The sequence below is a fragment of the Glandiceps talaboti genome, chromosome 3 (assembly GCF_964340395.1).
Source record: "Glandiceps talaboti chromosome 3, keGlaTala1.1, whole genome shotgun sequence".
Taxonomy (NCBI): domain Eukaryota; kingdom Metazoa; phylum Hemichordata; class Enteropneusta; family Spengelidae; genus Glandiceps; species Glandiceps talaboti.
The window spans coordinates 23,466,536-23,487,627 of record NC_135551.1 but is presented as its reverse complement, the minus strand read 5'-3'; the positions used below and the strand labels follow the sequence as shown (position 1 = coordinate 23,487,627).

The window sequence follows — 21,092 nt, the reverse complement described above, 5'->3', positions numbered from 1 at the left end:
TGTTGAAATACAAAAATGCCAAAAAAATAACTATTGACTAAAATGTCAAAAAAAAAATATATTAAAAAGTAAAAAATAGAAATAAATATTGACTAAAATGTTTTCATGTAAATGAATACTATACATCAGTCTGGCAATTAGCAATAATTACAAAATGTAGTCTGTGGAAATTTTTAGGTGAAGAATTTTCTAGTGGTAAAAATATCTGGGTTTACAGTATATGCCTCACCTTACAATATATTGTATAGTATTGCATTCAATTCATAACACCATGAATTAGTTTATTGCAAAGAAAGCACATCAATGCCTCTATTTCCTCTATCATTTGAGAAGTTTTTGGTATTAACAAGCTTCATGTTGAAGCGTTCTTTCAATTTTAGTCTAGTACAATAACTACTCAAAGATCGTTTTGCACTAAACAGATCAGTTCATGTAAAATGAACCTTGGAAATAAATTCTTTAAACTTGCCATTATTAAGTTCAAGAAAAATCCAACATATATTAAAAAAGTGATAAAAAAATCTGGTTTCACTGCACAAAGATTTTAAATAGACATCAAAATGATATCAATATTTTATAGTCATTTTCAATATGGCCACCAAATCCTGTATTAGTCTCTATGAGAAAATGACAAATTTCTGATTTCATTGAAAACAAAGACAATGAACCTTAAGTTTCTTTTATTATTTCATATGGTACAGGAACACGCTGTCACATGACAAAATTTGGAGCATGATGGATTCTTTGCATTAGCAGTTCAAGTGCAACTTTCCAGACTTGGTGAGCCAGCAAGTCGGGTGTCATAAAAATTGTTTGCATCTCTAAAGCTATATGCAATGTCACTGATAATGGGTCAGTAAAACTGATAACAACTGATATGACATTAGGGGCTTCACACTTAGATATTGAGCTTAGCTTTGCCTGATGTGTTATGTAATAGTGCTTTATCACATTTGTAAATATTGCCAACACACATTATTCAGTGATAAGAAAGATAAGAAACCCTACTTCCTTAGCTAATGGCTTGATTCTGTAATGGAGAATTGAAGAACATGTCCCCAAGGTGTATTTTTCTTAAACACAGTTGCTACAAATGTCACCATCAGGGCTGATCAATCTTCTAGTTATGCAGTATTTAGTATATGTCAAACTCTATATTCTATACTCCATCACTTTTTGATCACATTGTTTGATCTTTTGCCGTCTGATATACACGATATATCCATTAAAATGAAAACTAACACTGTGTCTAAAACAGTTTCATATAACTGTCATTCATATCTGAAATGAGTCATAATATTGTCATAGTTTTTTTTTTACATGTGTGTAAAGTGTAGTTAATTGATTTCTTACTTTCAGCCTGGCTAAGCAGATCTAGTACAAAGTTTGGTTAACTAGTACAATTTCAAAGTTATCATGAATTTATCTAATAAGTTTCCCATGCCATGCAGTTACTTACAGAACTGGAGACTACACCAAGTTATGAGGTGCTGATATCTGTTTGTGGCATTAATTTGCATTGCTTTTTGGTTATTTTTTTTTGTGTGTGTGTGTGTGTGTGTTTTTCTTCTTCTTTTTTCTTCTTTTTTTTTTTTTTTTTTTTTTTGGGGGGGGGTGGTTGGGGGAAGGGCATTTTTTAAATGCAGAACTGGGGGGCTGGGGGTGGGGTTGGGGTTGGTAGCACTAACACATTTTGAATTACTTACCTTCTTGGTCAGGACTTAGAGGATCTCTGCTGTGTGGATATTTCTTATCAATGGCAGTTTTAAAAAAGTTTAACACTTGTTGGCAAAAGTCTTCAAGTCCAGACAATTTCACCTACAATATTGTAACATGATAAGAGAATAAATGACACCGTATCACTTAAAAGGGAAAGGAAGCACACCTTGTGTATTCACTATGTGTAATAAGATAAATGAGACAAAATGCATTGGTTTCATTCACTTTCACTCATCAGTATGGAGTTGGCAATGATTCGAATTTAGGTAGAAGGGACATAGACGCCTTGCTCGGTAACTCCCTAACACACTGCTTGTATTGTTATACAATAAAAACACTCAACAATGCATGTAACAGAGGTTGCCAACCCTAACCCTGACTCTATCTCCCTAGTTGAAATAACAGATAGTCCACTGTTCTACTTAACACACAGTACTACTAATACTAATACTGTAAGATTTGTCAGATTTAGAATCTAGTTCTCACCTTCTCCTCTCCTGTGCTATCATCAACGCCTTCCACATGACATTGGTAGTTGTAAACTTGGTCAGCAAAGAGTTCTCTGATGTGTCTCTTTAATTCCTGGAAGGGACAAATGTTCAGAATTATAGAAAATATTGTATTAATAGGTACCTAAGGCTCAGAGCTTAGATGTTTTGAGCATAATTTTTGCTGCATATTTAAAAGTTATTCACAGTATTCTACCTATTGAAGCATGCTTTGCCATCATTTGTAATTGACTGAACTGAAAACTGATATTAAGATATCACTTATAAACAATCTGATGACTTTTTATAAGTATGAAAAATGTTGAGGGAAATCCCCACTATACAATCAACTGTTCTGACAATGCCAGAAGACAATTGTAATATACTAATAGAAGCCAATGTATTGAAATTGACATTATACTAGAATAGTAAAATCATGCTTTTATCATGTATTTCCACTTCAGTAAAAAGCTTATACACTATTAAGCTTGTGCCACTTTGAGTACTAGAAATGTAACAAATACATTGATAAGCTAAAATTTTTGACTGCAAACTGTCATTTTTTTTTGTTCACATTAACTTCTCACTTTTTTCTTTATCTTTGGCTCTTTAAAAAATTGTACTATAGTTTTACTGGAAAAATATGTGTTCTGTCCTTCTGATTAGCTGACCTGTCTGGTATATGTTGATTGCACTTTATCAGTGGTGTTAGGTTCTTGTTTTAAACAACAATACTAAAGACTAGATCTTTGCCAGTGGAGGAGAGATTCAAAAAGTGTGGAAGAGCGCCCTCATAATTCATTGCATTTCTACTTTTGTTTTTATGCAAAAAATTATTTGTTGCATGACTTCATGTAATAAATTTCAATAACTTTTTAAACCTCTTTTGTTTATTTTGGTCACATAACTGAGAAACATTAGTTTCTCAAATGGCAAAAAAAAAATTTTTAAATATTGCTTGCTGTGCAAACACCTTCATGATCTACATTATTGAGACAAAAACAATATCAGATCAAATCATCAACACTGATAAAACACATTACATTTCTATCAAAAGTAAATTTTACTTTACAACTCAGAAATTATTTAGAGTTCTACTATGAAACTGTTCACTGGGAACTGTTTTCTTTTCTCACTACTACCTTTCTGAGACTGTGTTCTTGTTCTTTAATAATAGGTGAAATTATATGCTATTGTTTCTACGTTCTAACCTTTAGTGTAATCTTAGGGTGACCGTACTGAATTCTGTGTTTCTCATTACATGATGGACCTTATAGTTCTTCAATCTGGTGACATTAATTTTTTGAATGATGCCCTCTATGGCAGGATTAGAGAAAATCACAACATCATGACAACCTTATGGCCAACAACATCACTGATTGTCCAATGACAATCTTGTGGCAAACAACATCACTGATCGTCATGACAACCTTATGGCCAACAACATCACTGATTGTCATGACAACCTTATGGCCAACAATATAGCTGATAGTACAATGACAACCTTATGGCCAACAGCATCACTGATTGTCATGACAACCTTATGGCCAACAACATCACTGATTGTCATGACAACCATATGGCCAACAAACACATATTTGAGCAAAAGTTATCGTTTATTGCTGACATTTCAAATAAAGCAAATGGTTCAAAGTTTCCTTTTTTATTTTTTTTATTTTTTTGTTTTCGTAAATGTTTAACTCACTGACCGAGTAATCATTTTTATGGTGTCACAGTAAGAAACACAAAATTACATATGAGCACCTTTATCAGTGGAGCTATAAGGATTACATAGGATTATTCTTTTTTTCTAGACCAACTTTTGCTATAGCTTTGTCAGACAACTGGTTTTCTCACTGTAATTATAATACATGTACTATAAATCTGAACTAAATTTGAACCTACAGGTCTCACTCACTATCATATGGTGAAATGCTCCTTGAGGGTACTTTACAACAGAACCATTCAATTTCATATGATATGTGTTGAGTTGTTTGCCGATACCGATACTTTCCTTTCAAAAAAAATAAATCAACACTGTAAGACCACTATCACTTTCAATAAAGGCGGCCATGATGTCAACTTCTCAAATGTCACTATACAAAAACACAACGTCTGTTGTGTCAACAAGTCATTTACACTTCAGACAAGCACACCTGCAATGTTATACAACAAAGGACCAACGCTGGGTAAATACACCATGACATTTACACAATCTCACTTCTAAGCAGAAGTGGTCTATAATGGAGATTTTTTAAAGACACAGTTCAAATTAAGATGATACATTTCAATAGTGTGAAAACAATTCTCTGGTAGAAATAGAGCCGTAGAAAAATGAAAGAATGGTCCAATGTAATCTGTATGGCTCCACCCAGGCCTATTATTTGACATTAGGTCACAGGTAAATTTCTATGCAAATGTCCACATGATAGCAACTAAAGTCACAACAAAAGTGTACCACCAAAATTATGTCACAGCATAAATACAGTATATGCAAAATTTGCCAACTTGAAAGTAAATGCAGATTACATGTAAACAGTTGAAATCAGAATTGTGTCAATATTCTGAACTATTATTTTACAACAAATATCAAATAAATAAAGGTATGCCGGGATATAAGATTATAACAAACATGTTTTCCCCCTATTTTCTACAACCAACAGATTTTATCTGAAATTCACAACTTATACACAATTTTTGTAATTATTTTTGTAGAAAATTTCTTTATTTATTTACTGATACTTCTTCTTTGTATTCCAACTCAAAGAGTAGAGTCCAAACTGCACAGTGTCACTAATTCCCTACTTACAGCATTGTCAAATTAATCAAATCCTGTTTAGGTATTCAAATGCAGACTACAGTGGTATGACGCAGACCAAAGAAAAACCTCATTCCCTAACAATTCTGGTTTTGCTGCACAAATGATTGAATGTCACTTTGTTAAAGATATATGTACTTCCACAGATAACAGATACATATATATAACTACATTTGTATACATGTAAGTTTAAAGCTGTACTTCAGCTGTGATTAAAATATCTTTTTTAAACTGTTTTGTTTAATAGTTGTAATGACTTGCTCTCCATAATATGTACACCATGAGATGTATTGAATCACCACCTGTGGGTAAACAACACATGTGTAGCAGAACACAGTATATGGTGTAAACTGTCTGTGTACTAATATATCAAATCAAATTGATTTATGGATCCACCCAAAAAAAATCAGTACTCCAATGAATCCAGATTTCAACTTATTACTACCTGTATACCACTAACAGATAAAACAAATCTGTAACCAATATGTACATCACTGGCTGGGTATTTGAACTATTTTCAGTATATATACTGTTGTTTACCTGGTCAAAATATAACACCCCAGTTACAGCTAGTACAGGTTTAAAGAAATATGAAATTTCAAGAAATTACAATTTTCTGCACTTAATGTTCAGTCAAGTCATTCTTATTATTTGTAGCACTACTATGTTAGTCTCATCACCTGTACAATTTTATAATTTCAGTGTGATCACAGAAATTTACTTTTTTAAAATCTGAAAACACGTACACTGGCACCATGTGTAAACACAAAATACATTTGGTACAGCACACATTACATGTACATTGTATATTATAAAGCGATCATGCTGACACAGTAATTTCAGTTTACAATCAAACCGGATGTCACCATGGTAACAACAGCAAAATAGCAGTTGAAAGATCAAACAGGTCAGTCCTGTGAAGAATAGGTTTTATTGTAACGTGTACAGACAGTCTCAAATAATATAACACAATAAAAAGCTTTTTACATATCTTTTCTAGGATAGCTTCACTGGGCAACGACAGCATAGAGATCAAGGGTTGCTTCATTCACATGACAGTATGTAGTGCACTTAGTTTAACCATTTTATCCTTTTATTTGTTACCGTTGACACAGTTTGACAGACGGGGGATATAAATTACAAGACTACTTCATATTACAGAGACTTCATTGTTAAAGGGATTTGTGTCTATGGTGGGTTGTTTTCAGCACCTTGGAGCTCATAGTCAATAATTTGACTACTGTCTGATTCAAGTAGATTTATTTGTTAAGGGTTCTCACCATTATAGATCATAGACCCTATACAGTGAGAGGTATGTGTACTAAACATAATTCATGTATGTTTTTTACAGTTCCCTTCCTCTTCCTTTTAAATCTAACAATTAACCCCCACTCCACCCCACCCCCACACACGCATGCACACACTCATACATATACATGTACCCCTAACTCAGCCTCAGAGTCCAAAATACGTTGACCTTTTCCAAGGCATAATGACCCACCATTAAAGTTAGGTTTTTGACAAATTTGTTCTCATTTTCACCATATAAAGTAAACTGGAATTTCATAAGTGTCTGATGTTGGCTGGAATTTCAAGCCATGAACTATCGCTGGTTCATAGGTCTCTGTGGTTAGCTGGAATTTCCAGCCACAGACCTTAAAAATCACCCATATTATGCACAAAGTGGTGAAGAAAAATAGCCTATTTCCACTTTTTTGTGCATATAATGACCATGAAATTGACCATTTGGAATGGTTAATGTATTTTGGACTCAGTTGGCCCCTACATATACATGTACATGCATATCCCTACACACACCTCTACACACACATACACATCCCTTTACACACACATCTCTCTATATATATACACATACACACACACACACACACACACACACACACACACACACACACACACACACACACACACACATCTTATTTATTTATTATTCTATTTAAAAAGCCTATGAATACATTTAATAACACCAGTATATTATACCCGAGCCTTGATTCTATGTTGTAGTTGATTTGGGCTGAATGTTGTATTGTGGGTAATATAGAATCCTAGCTAGCCAATGTACAATGTACTTCACACACTCCATATTTGTAGTGGAAAGTCCATGCACTGACATTTCACTGAACTCAAACTATTTCACATTACATGTAAGCCAATATTAGTAAATGAAGCCAAGAAAACCACAAATGACTAATTTCCGTCTTTTTATGCCTCCAGTACAGTTGTTATTGTATGTTAGCGATATGAAATGTAATACTTGGCTGGAATTCGAACTCGTTTACATTACTAATTAATACCTCCATTATATGTTATTGCATAGTGGGGATATTATAATGTAGCAGTCTGGCATTCTATTATGCATGTTATTTCGTACAGTGGTGACATACAATGTAATAGCTGGCTGAATTTCTAACTAGTTTTACATGTTTAATTAATATACCATGTTGTATTGACTTTAGCTTACATTTATAATTCAATACGTTAACACATACCAGTATATCAATAACACAATATTCTTTACAGAGAGTGTGGCAAGGGGTATTTTACTAAATTCATTATCAATTTATCACCTTTTCCATTTTTCATAAACTGGAAAATTTTCAAAAGAATATTTTGTTTCATTAACTTGTTTCTTTGATTCATTTCATTTATGAAAGTCTGAGTTGTAAAACTATTACGTGTTTCTTGAACATTTTTATAATTAGACTTAACTGAGAATGTTTCATAATTCAAAGTTATTTTTCAGATAGTAAATTTTATATTATGGAAAGCAAAACTTTATATATACACCAAAATGGTTATTTGCATATATATATATATATATATATGGGAATGTCACTCCAGGAAGTTATTTTCAAAATCTTTGGCCTCTGGTGAGTCACTTTATGATTTCATATCAAAGAAATGTCACCCGATTGCTGAAAAATGCCAAATTGAAACTTTTTTCACCTACATTGTTCTAGCAGTTGTACACATGTATGGTTCTTAGCAGATATGAATATGTGTTCGATGAACACTAAATATTCATGACTCCTAAGTGCTTATTATCTTCATATAAAGTCGGATGTGAAATTATGAAATGACTCTCCAGAACCCGAATTCGAAGTTTATGTAAATACCGTTATTTCATGGACTGTTCCTCCCTTAAGATATAATTGTCTATGTACAATATATTTATCAAAAATTGTCATTTTAAGCCCCTTTAAATGGATTACATAGAAATGGTTACAAAAGTACACTATTATCACTTTTGTGAATTGAGATTTTCAATAATTCTACCAACAGCTACTAAAAGCTAGTATAAGACCTAAAAGATCTGTTGTTGGGCTCATTTCTTTAAAGGTCAGATTAGGATTCAAATTTAGGTCAGAAAAACAGTCTGGCAGGGATATCGGAAAAAGCTGGAAGTTGGTCCTGAAGAAAAGAATAATCCTATGTATTCCTTATTGCTCCTGACAACTGATGAATTAACACTGTGATGACTGATACAAGAACCACATCAAATGAATCCTTGAAGTTATGGCTCCATTGATAAAAAAGCAATAATGAAAGAACATAGCATTGAATAAAAAGGTCCTAAAATTGTTCACAACACATGTACATTGTAGCGAGTGATTAATTAAGAACACAATAACAAATCTGTTGGTTTATCTTCTCGTCAGTGCAGTAAGGTCGTATCTACTATGCAATTGTATACGCAGATACGATCTTACTGCACTGACGCGACGATATATCGAGTACCATACACATGAAAATTTCAGAACTCACCTTGAGTTGTGCTTTTGGCAATTCATCTTCGTCTAGAAATTTCTTGATGTGCTCCGTCGGCAAACCAGATATATAGCCTGGATCCCTCAGAAGGAATGCTGCATTGGGATTATGACTACGGAGAGCTCCATGTAGTATTTCCATGTGGGTCATTGACAGATTGGGAACCCATTCATACTGATGGATAATATCTAAAGGAACCTCTCTGGAAGTGGGAATCCATCCATATCTAGGAATGATGATGTGAAACATATAGAAGTAAATCTTTAATTTGGAAAGAATAACTTCTATTGTATGGTCAAGTTCTGTCAAGTTCCAATAAGAATTATTATTGATCAATCCAAGACGAACGATAAACACTTAGGTATTCATGTTTGTCTTTTCCCTACATTTGTGCATGTGTGTATGTATGTATGTATGTATGTATGTATGTATGTATGTGTGTGTGTATGTATGTATGTATGTATGTATGTATGTGTGTGTGTGTGTGTGTGTGTGTGTGTGTGTGTGTGTGTATGTATGTATGTGTGTGTGTGTGTGTGTGTGTGTGTGTGTGTGTGTGTGTGTGTCTGTCAGTTGGTCTGTCTTTCTGTCTGTCTGTCTTTCTGACTGTCTGTGTGTGTGCATGTCTCTGTCTGTCTGTCTGTATGTCGGTCGGTCTGTCTGTGTGCATGTGTGTGTGTGCACATGTATGTATGTATGTATATAAAAAATTATGTATGTATGTATGTATGTATGTATGTATGTATGTATGTACATGTATGTGTGTATGTATGTATGTATGCTAATGAATGAATGAATGAATGAATGAATGAATCAGTCAGTCAGTCAGTCAACAAGTCAGTCAATGTGAGTGAGTGAGTGAGTGAGTGAGTGAGTGAGTGAGTGAGTGAATGAGTGAGTTTACACTCTTGCTGATTTTCATTTTCATTTCTTGTGCATATACTGGAAAATTTTTCAAAATGTTGAAGGTGTCCAATCATGGAAGAAGGCGGCTCCAGGTACATTGTATATGAAACCTTGCTAGCAAGAAAACACTTGCACTAAATATCACCTGAACACTTACCTGTCACCCAACATAGCCAGAAAGAATGCTTCGCCATCTGTTTCGTCATGGCAACGGTCAATTTCTTCAAGACAAGTAGTGATTGTATCTTCAGTAGTAGAGTCCTTAGGAACTCCCCATCGTAAATCACATTCTATGAGTTGTAGGTTACGAGACTCACACCACTCTTTTAGTTCTGGAAAAACCTGGAAACACGGAAAAGATGAAAATGACTTCCATAAACAGGTTCAATGAAATAAAAATAGTAATTTTCTCTTTATTCAATTAGGTACGAACTATAAATTTTAACTTTTCAAAGTAGAACTTTGAATTCCTCAAAGGATGATTTGAGATGAATTCAATTGTTCAGAGTTATTCGGTATGGAGGGAAACTTAGTAAAAGATTTGGAGAAATGAATGACATACTTTTGTACCCATTGACATGATACTTTTAGGGTAGACTCCTGAAACTAATTTCCCTGAGAATTAAAGTTCTTGAAAGCCATCCAAACTTTGCTGGCCCACTGCAAAGCTTGTTCCTGATGTTTTTGAAGGCCTTTGGAAGTTTGTTATCTTGTTTTCAATGAAAATTATAATTTCTGATCTTCCCACAACATTCACACAGTATTCAGCAGTCATTTAATGCATTCTGAAATGGTTTGATTTAATATCATTTTAATCTTAATATTTTATTTTTAAAAAGTATGTGGTTACCCCAGGTTGGTTTTTTTCTTGATTTTAACTGAGAATGTGTTTGAGTTTTCTTGAACAAGTAACAGCAAAAATATAAGATTTTATATCTAAGGCACAATACTACATCATCTAGCACACTAAATCTCTATATGTGAGCAAGAAGTCACTGATACCTCGGACAACTTCTAGTTGTCTGAGCTGATACTGATAATTTTGGTCTGTGTGGAACAAGTAACAAGATGTCACATAGTGATCATGCCAGTTGGTGTCAGGCTTAAATGGGAAGGATTCCTTGTCAGTTCACGATGTTTTCAATAAAAACAGGATGTGAAACAAGACAAATGTGTTAGTTTCATTCACTTTTAATTATCAGTATGGAACTGGCATCGATACAAATTTAGGCAGAAGTGATGTAAAAATGTACAGGATATGATTGGAAACTTCCCTTAAATGCTTTTTGGACTTTTTCTATTATTACTTCAATTGTATAACAGTACAAGCAGTACACACAGTTTAGTTCCTTATAAAGGTCTATACATGTACATCACTTCCACCTAAGTACAGACAGATGCCAGCTAAATACTGATACATGTATTAGTGGAAGGGAATGAAACCAAGGTATTTTATCTTATTTACAATCTAACTGTTTATCAAAAATAATGAATTCACAAGGTATCCATCCCCTTAAAGGCAACTGCAGTTTATTGTTTTTAACAACTAGAGCATGCAATGAGAACAGCTGTTCATGGTATGTTCTGTAACTCAGCTACACGTTGGCACTTGTTTTAATTAAAGCCAGTGTTTGAAATACTAAAATACATAACACACACTATTAAAGCTAAGTCAATACTCTGTGAGGGTGTTGGATAAATACTAGTATGCGGTACATCTCTAAAAGATTTGAAACTATCAGAACACTAGTGCTCTTCCAATTTATTGGTATACCCCCCCCCCAAAAAAAAAAAATACATATATATATATTATACATGATCATCGTATGTTTGTTTATGTGTGTAAATGAAATTCTTGGTGAGAACTCTGCCAAATACTGTAGTACACACACTTCAACATGTTGCAATATTGTTGGGATGAAATAAGTTTAATTTCAATATTAAACAAAAAAATCCAACACCATAAAGGTACTGACTGCACATCTTAATTCTGACAATCTTAAATTCAAAGCTTACACTTTTAAAACTAACAAATTTACCTTTTTAACAAGTATTTCTCTTTCAGAGAAGAAATCAGCGAATGTGGAGGAAACGAATATTCTGACAACCCTGCCACCGGTAGACACACTTTGTTTAGTTTTGTTACGTCTTGGCATATATCCACTGTGTTGTTGTCTTCCTATTCTAGACCAACATATATGTACTATGTCTTCAGCTTCCTCCACTGTCAGCATTTCACCATCTTGCCATTCTACTTTCAATGCAGCTTCTTCTTCAGCTGTGAAGGAAGAGAAAAAAAAAAACATGCTTAGGCCATAGAAATATAATATTATGATTATGGGTAAAAAAAATTCATAGGCCACATAAAAAGTACTAAATATTACACAATGTATGGTTTTGGGGTAGAAAATTTCTTTGGCCATATAGAAATAATATTATGGTTATGTGAAAAAAATTCATATATTTGACCACATAAAAAGTAATAATTATGAGAAAACATTGTTAGGCCACATACATTTCTAAAAGTTACTTTATGATTATAGGGAAAACATTTTAGGCCACATAGAAATAATATTATGGTTCTCATTACAACTAGCTTTCAAAATAGACTATAGTTTATATATGTATTGTTAAATTTTGATATAATAGTTTTATGCTTTGCTTCATTTCTCTTATTTTTTTAAAAACTTTCTGAGTATGATTCATGTCATTTTATAGCCAGAATAAATTTTTCTCAAACTAGGCCAACAAAATGAAAGTTCATGCAGGATATTTCGGGTGAAATTTACGTGAATTTTTTATAAGAGCATAAATTTCTTTCAAAATGGCATTGTAGTTCCATGTATTCAGTCATTAGGTACATGTATATCATGACCTTGCATAGCTATACATTGTACATGTCAATGCTTTTGTCTGTACATTGCTGCATTGGTATTTTAATTGCAACATCAAGCAATTAAAATATCTCTCTGTAACAAAAAAAACCCCACAATACTAAATACAGTCATAGAGTAAACAATGGAATGTAATATCGATAATGTACAGCATAGATATTGTAATTAACTTTGGAAGTGAAATAGCTGTAAATACCCTTTACATGTAGTTTAGCTGTAAATATATCCAGACAAGTACAGTGTATTATATCCCACACAACTATTTTGGCACTCAATTTAACTGTTACACTTGATAACAAAAGACTTGACATGTTAAACTTTGGTTGATTGATGACAATGGTGAAATTTATGGACCATTCTTTTGTTGATAACTCACTCAAATTCAAAGGTGTACATGTACATGTATAGTCAAACAAGACTTCATAGTTGCTAGGTTTTCTCACCAGTAGATAAATCCTCATTGTTTCTGGTAATCATAATCTTGGTAGATACAGGACGGTAGCTGCCTTTGATGTGATATCCTGGGTTCTAACCCCCACATTAGTGCTTTAGTTGATTTGAGCTAACCCAAAACTCAGAGCTGCGGATACTAATAGTCCAATCAACAACAGCTTTATTTATAGGCAATGAATTTGGACTATCGGTGATAATGTATTTTGGTGTATAATGGGGTTGTCTTCTAAAAATTTGAATGTTCTAAAATGGGTATTGGTTTTTGGTCAAAATGGGTCTAAAATGGGGTCTTGGGTTGACAGCATTGGCTGCACATGGCCCCCTACCAGGCCTGGCCAGTTGATACCCCCCCCCCCCCCCCCAACCTACATGTAGGTTTACAGCACACATACTGAGCTCAGATGAAACGTATAAATGTCCTTAGTTGTGAAAATAACTTATAGCCATATCAGAAAGTGTATCACCCTACATTGTATATGTACTTCAAACCACTAATTTTCATTTTTTCAAAAACATTATTTTAACATCAATGTCAAACAAACCAGTCTCATGAGATCACAGAGATACATACAGTGGCCATATGGATATCAAATGGTTATTTATTTTGATTTTTTTAAACAAGTTAATCATGATTTTCTACTTGACAAAACAATGTAAAATAGCATTATACTTTAAGTCTGTGTTTGTAATTGAATAAGTTGTAAAAAGTTAAAAACTATTAACTATATCAGTTGCAATTGACTGAATTCAAAACACATATTGAGATACTTACAAAACAATTTAATATCAATTCTGCATATTTATATGTCTAGGATATCCCTACTATGCAATCAATAATTCTAACAATGCCAGAAGACAATTGTAACGTCAGAGAAGGCATACATGCACTGGTGTTATATAACATGAATAGTTTAATAAAAGGTTTTCTCTAAATGTTTTCATTTGAGTAAAAATCTTATGACTTGAGCTTAAATTGTAAATGTTCTTGTCTCTTCTCCAACCTACAACACAAACAATCTAACTCTCCTATATACATCATTTTATTTTGAGCAATCAATTCTTTCATGATTATTCACATGCTGTAACTTCCATTTTAATCTACTTTCACTATTTTGTCTTCTATTGATCTGTTCTTTACATTTTTTTAAATCTGCTTTTACTATTATTGGGTGATTAAATTGATTCGGTTTCAATTAAACAGTCTTGCATTTTAAGACTGTATTAAAGTTATACCACAACAAAATTTGGCACCTCTTAATACCACTTTGGGGGTTTGTTGTTTTAGACTTTACTCCCTAAATGTACATCTAGCAATGATGATGTCATGCAATACAAGAGCAGATGGGGTCTAGATGTATTTGACACTGTGAATAATTGTGTGCCTATTTGGTGGCATTGTCAAAGTAAACTATTATAAAACTTTGCCGCTGTGTAGGCAATGTTGTGACTACTATAGCTAAATCTATGTCAATGTATCAGGATAAGTTCAGTAATGTATCAATATGTTGTACTACTTCATTGTTCATACTTCAATTTTAAAAACTAAATTTTCAACATCACAAGCAAAGTTTCTTGCATACACCTGGATTACTTATCATAAGTATCTTTAATACATATTACTGTACTGAATTTTTATCCATCTTATGTCATCTTTCTCCTTATTTTAATAGACGAATCACGCTGTAGATTATTCAGTTTCAGATAAAAGAGGTTATCTTTGAAAACACTTCCAATTTCATCATCCCTTAGACTCTTAACAACATATACAAACCATGTAATCAAAACATTTGCTTGGTTAGTCACAGGTATTTCAATATTTATAACAAGCTTGGCTGGTTACGCTGACAAAGCCATTCTTTACATAGCAAAAATCAATATTCAACAGCCTGAGGTAGCTAAGTGAGCCCCTTAAGTGATGATCTTATGACCTTGAATCAATTGTGTTCTTCACAACATTGTCTTGCCTGCAGTATTCTAAATCCACAAATAGTATCTATCCCATAAATCTTGCTTGCCAATTCCCATATTTCATACTTGTATACTGCCCCTTTCATGTCAATGGCCACTGGCTTTGTTTGATACTTACAACCATGCAGAAACCAATAAAAAAAACTGTACACTTTAGATTGCAAGATTGCTATTTCTTGCTACATTTTGTCTAAAGGAATTTTAATCTACAACTTATTACCTTTTGTAACTGCAGACACGTTGGCACCATTGTGTTTTGATGTCTGCATTTTATGTCTGCATGTTGGCAAGTTAGTTCATTTCATGTCAAAATGTTGCAAAAAAACTATCTCAATTCAATCTTGCTATCGTAAACTTTGAAGTGTAGCAGGTAGTTTCTTATTGGTTTCTGCATGGTTATATCAAACAGAGCCAGTGAACACTGACATGAAATGTGCAGCAAATCCAGACAAAATGCTGTAAAAAATGATCTCAAAACACTTTTAAAATCCTTTCTGAGGTATTGACAAAAGGTTTTGATAGGTGGAAGATTGGTACAAAGTCAATCCGAAGTCACTTTACTGGAATTTCCAACAATGAGTTTTAGAGGCATCCTACAGGCACAGACATGGAGATCGAGAGACCTCAACTACATGTACGTCTATGCTAGAGGCAACTATATTAATAAAATACATTTACAATGTACAGCTATCGACTTACAAGACTCCATAGTGACCCCATCCTAAATCTCTTCAAACTTAAAAGTTTTAAAAAGGTAGTCAATATAATATGAAATATTAAGTACTGTACTATGTTCCCATTGAACATTTTGTTCAGAAATTAAATATTTTTTGTGTGCAATTCAGAAAACCTCACTGTTTTTTCCTTATCAGTTTTTTTTTTCAATTGATTGGTTGATTGATTAATTTTATTTGGCAAATACATGTAACATATGTCTTTGCCAAGGATAACACAAACAAGCTGAAAAAAAATTTCCATGTTATGATGTTGGTCCTCTAATATATGAGTTACATGTATATGAATTAGCAAGAATTCAGCATGACCAAAAGTAGGCAGGCATTACATTTATGATTTTTGTATCGCTTTTAAGAATTATCATAGGCTGTAAACCGGCCACTACTCTTAAAAGGGAAAAACATGGTTCTTGTTTTTTATCTCTCTTTGTACAAAATGTATAAAGACGATAGGTATTACATTGCAGAATCTAGAGTTATGTCTTAGCACAACCTTATAATCGCTAATCTGATATGCAAAAGTTAAGTCTGTATCTAGATTAGATTTGTGAAATGGAGACATGCCATTAGTCCGAAATGAACTACATGTACCTGTATATTGCTATAGATTAGATGTGGCAAAATTCTAGTGTTAGGGTAGGATTACCTGGGTGATTATCAGACTATATAGCTTAGTTAGAGAGCTTTATGACAGCTTTACTGTATTCATGTATACATGAACAGGTGATTCATTGAAGTAATAATAGAGCAGATATACAATAGGGCTTTGATTCATTTCGGCTGTCATGTATGGGGATAAAGCTTTGGGGAGGCAGTGACAACAAGACGATCTGACTTGTTTGATTTTAAGATCACTGCCTATATGAAAAAGAAATAGTCTCAAAGAAATTTTGACAAATGAAGTGAAAGCCATATATAGAGTTCACTTTATATCGGTTGTGTATTTCGTATGAATTGCCTGTAAATACTAAACTTTGGATGTAAATGGTATTATTAGATGTAAGTCGCAAAAAATGTAGAATTTAGAACCACTGTTAGTGTTTATACCCATGATTGAATAATGACCCCCCCCCCCCTCCACTCGCACCCATACGCCCCCACCAAATTCCAAACATTTTCACAGAAGCTTAATAATACAGTAGTCCTGTCCTGTGAAATGTTAAATCAGTTCAAAATCAAATCACATCAGTTCTCCTGTCCCAACATGAATTAAATTACTTTTGAACCAAGATATTCTAATTCAATTGGATTCAAAACCACCTCAAGTGGCTGGTTTTGAACAGATTCGAAGTAAATTAGTGCGAAATTTGTTTATTGATTCTAATCCACTTTTTCAAATTTATCATGGTATGGTGAACGAAAACAGTTTCAATTGATTTTGAATCAATTCAGATAGAGACAGGTTATCATGAATCTTCAAGTACTATTTGTGAAAAAACTATTTACATTAAAGTATAAATCAGAAATGTATTGGCAGATTACTTGTCATTTCTGGTTGGCAAGTTTTATATATCAATATTTACTAGAGTACAGTAGTCATTCTCATAGCTGTCAGCAGAACAAATCAATTACATCAAATTGGACTTTTAGATTGTAAACAATGTGGTGAAACCTTGTAAATGGTTGCCTCTGTTTGCAAGTTATACCCTTACATAATCAAAGCTATGCTGGTCTGGTATAACAACATTGAAAAACACTCATGTGTGTGCTTCTGAAACTACAAAAATATTTGGACATTTATAAGCTAAGGCCTAAAAAAATTGTTTGGTTCCAGTTACCAGACCCCATCTATTTTGTTAATACTGACCCTAACTGTTTTTACTTATTCAAGAAAAAATGATAAAATCGCAAAAATTGTGAAGTCTCGCAAGAAATAGTGGATGCTGAAACTAACATCAACTTAAAAAAACAACATAAAACTGTTCTTCCAGTCTGTAATGGCAGTACTGTACATCTGATGAAAAGAAACCAATAACACAGAGACCATTTTGAAAACAACGACAAACACAATTACCTGAACTAGACACTCACATATGAAAAATATATTTTAAAAATATATATATATGTAATCAACCTACCCCACAAATTCTAAAATTGACCATAAATGGAACCACATAATTTGTTTAGGCCTAATCATTACTCAGTTCACTGCCAATGCTAAGTAAATGTTAAAACAACTGTTTAAATGTTGACTCAGTGTTATTTACTTAGAAGTAATTACACTGCAATATGATTGTAAAAGTGTCTGTCTCACCATGACAACAGCTAACTGGTTTTTGCCAAGAACTGACAAATTAAAGAACCCGTTCAGATTTAGGGGTTAAATTTTAGGCATAAAAAAAAGGTTGTCTGTATAAAAAAAAAAGTTGGCCCTGAACATAAGAATAATCCTATATAATCACTATGCATGGCTCCAAGGATAAAATAACACTAATTTGATTCAATTTCAAGGACCAGAGATTGAAAAGCATGGATGTGTTAAATTTCTAGATCAGAATTATGACAGCTGTTGGATCTGGGTTAAATTTGTGTCTAAAAAGCAACTATTTTAAAATATAGAAAAAACTGTCCTGGACGGGAAAATTATACTATATGTCTGTAGGGCCCTACTGATGAGATGATGGGAGATACATCAATCTAAGAGAGCATGGGACAAAACCATGTTATTTTATTTTATTGACCTATGGACCTCATGGTTCTATGGAGGGCAATATATACATTTGTACGTAAAATCCTACAACACATAACCTACATTTAGATTATATTACTAATTCCCTTAGTTACATATAATCAAACGCTAATGCCTTTGGAAACTAATATTGTAGTCAAGAATGAGAAATGGGGCACCCACCTAGCCATGCTCTGGTCATACATGTACATACCTTTTTCTCTAGCTTTATTCTCTTTCCTTGAATCCAACAGATCTCTGCAAGAACTGAACACAGCACATTGTTGTTCTCTGGATAATGACCTCATTTTAGACGAAGTCCTACTGTACAAGCTACCACGGTCTAACTTGCCCTCTGTCAATAACTGTTTCTCGACAGGACTTAGTTTTGGCACTGACACAACAGTTCCCATCCCGACTGCAGTTCCTGAACCCAGATTTCACTGAGTTATATCCTTGGTCGCTATCTTGTTCCCGATCTAGTTCAAGGTTGAAATTTTATGGTTCACATTAAAAGCAGTAGCATACAGCTAATCCTTGTGTGGCATGACATCTTGTCCTTACACCAAACAAAATTCTCCCTTAGTTTCACCTCAGTACACACACCACTGTTCTTCTTTTGATGTGCCACAGCTCTTCCATTAACACCTGTAGGGGCAGAGGTATAGAAAACAAGGGGCTGTGTAAATATATAGTTTGGGTTTGCACATCAAATCATTGCACTGCTCACCCCTATAAATATTGAATTGTTCCAGTCAATAACAGGTATTAGGATTTACAATAGGTTAGAGCTGTGGGTGTGTCTATTGAGTTGGTGGGTGATGACAAAGGAAGTCTCAGACAATATTATTGTTGTCTAAGTCACTGTGAATCACAGGATAAGTAGTGACCTAAACTCTTGAAAGACAAAGGGAAATTGATCTTGTTGGTGTCTCCAGCATGGTGGCATTAGCCAGTATAGTACACACACATACACCATGGAGGTATTACAGGGCAAGTACAACACACACACTTTCATGTCAACATGACACTGCAGCTGATTGTCTATGCTAAGAAACTAGGCCTGTACTAGTCTCAAACAGTTATCTTCACGACACATATTACTGTTGTTTATGATGATAGACTAGGCAGTACATCTGTCAACGAAAATATGTATGTCACTCTGCTGTAGCTACAATTGAAAGCCTTATGTGTAACACTATTCCCATGCTCTTTCATGACAAAGTGGGTTTTACATAGAGGATCTGTGAACAGAAGGACAGTGTACAGCCATCATAGAGTACCTGTGCATGTTAATCAGTAAAGTCAGTCACTGGCTAGATATACAAAGTTGTTTACCTCTCCTGAACTGCCAAACATTCACAGGGTGAGTGATACTTATTTGCACAATTATAATTGTTTCAAAGGGTAAATCTCAGACTATCATACATATTCTCTCTCTCTCTCTCTCTCTCTCTCTCTCTCTCTCTCTCTCTCTCTCTCTCTCTCTCTCTCTCTCTCTCTCTCTCTCTCTCTCTCTCTCTCTCTCTCTCTCTCTCTCTCTCTCTCTCTCTCTCTCTCTCTCTCTCTCTCTCTCTCTCTCTCTCTCTCTCTCTCTCTCTCTCTCTCTCTCTCGGATCATAAAATCTAGAAACAAAACTGCAAGTTCTGAGTGGCTTTTCCTGAACATTACCAATGTTGTACCAAAATTTTCTTATTGACACACAATTATCAATAGTTCTCGACAAAATAAATACTGCTACAACAATACAATTAACCTTGGTGAACACATCAGTAACACAGCTACTCAAGGCCCAGTGTCAACAAGGAGCAAACATGAATGCATTTAAAACCACAAAGAACCTTTGTTGTCGATGGCAACATAGAGGGCCACAGACAAAGGGTGTCTGATACTCATCCAAACAAATCACTCCATCCTATCATTACAAGTGAAGCTAGAATGTTGTCTGGAGAATGTCTTATAGTAACATTAGGACATTTCATTATCTTGCTCGACAAAAATCTTACCAACATTAAGTACAACATTGCTTGAGTTGCCATTATCTATCTCTGACAATTCCAGAATTTGTGCACATGGTACAGTGAGAGAGTACATACATTGATATGGAGTGCATGGATAATCATCATTCTCTAAATAGGAGTACATGCATAGTAGTATTTAATTTACAATCTGTACAGCACAATAGGCCTTTCCAAAATCTGAGGTGATGATACCCCCAATTTGAGGGCGCTGTATTCTCAACTTCCCGTGTGCAGTCTAGAATATGGCTTATTTTAAGTGACGTCCCCACACGTCTGCCTTGCCCTAAATAAATACAAATGTACATGTATGGAACCATGCTATTATATGTACAGACGTTGCAATAGCGGTCAGATTACTGCAGGTACATAGACTTTTATTTCATAAATTTTGAGGTGAGATATTGTGATAGTATAAACATGATGATGTACAAACATATTTTTGTCTGTTCATGATGAATGTATCACTATAAGACTTAGCTGCAATAATTGTAGCGTTTGATGTGATTTTGAGGGGTTTTCGTCTGTTTTTTGTGTTTTTTTTCGTTCCGACATTTGATTCGGGTTAAACGTCGGAACGTTAATGGCATTCTGTCGTTGCTGTATATGGGTAGTCCTGCTTGCAGACAGAGTACA

At 34.0% G+C, this 21,092-nt stretch overlaps 1 protein-coding gene across 1 annotated transcript in view; it reads right to left on the bottom strand.

Annotated features, from left to right (window-relative positions):
- The window catches only part of LOC144433236 (TPR repeat-containing protein DDB_G0287407-like), a 49,134-nt gene extending 30,284 nt beyond the window's left edge, over nucleotides 1–18,850 (bottom strand). The window contains exons 1-6 of the mRNA XM_078121545.1: nucleotides 18,652–18,850; nucleotides 11,760–11,998; nucleotides 9,878–10,062; nucleotides 8,812–9,040; nucleotides 2,206–2,301; nucleotides 1,707–1,818 (exon numbers count right to left, since the gene is read on the bottom strand). Coding sequence (XP_077977671.1) covers nucleotides 1,707–1,818; nucleotides 2,206–2,301; nucleotides 8,812–9,040; nucleotides 9,878–10,062; nucleotides 11,760–11,998; nucleotides 18,652–18,850 — 1,060 coding nt within the window. The remainder of the gene's footprint in view (nucleotides 1–1,706; nucleotides 1,819–2,205; nucleotides 2,302–8,811; nucleotides 9,041–9,877; nucleotides 10,063–11,759; nucleotides 11,999–18,651) is intronic.
- Nucleotides 18,851–21,092: the final 2,242 nt, after the last annotated feature.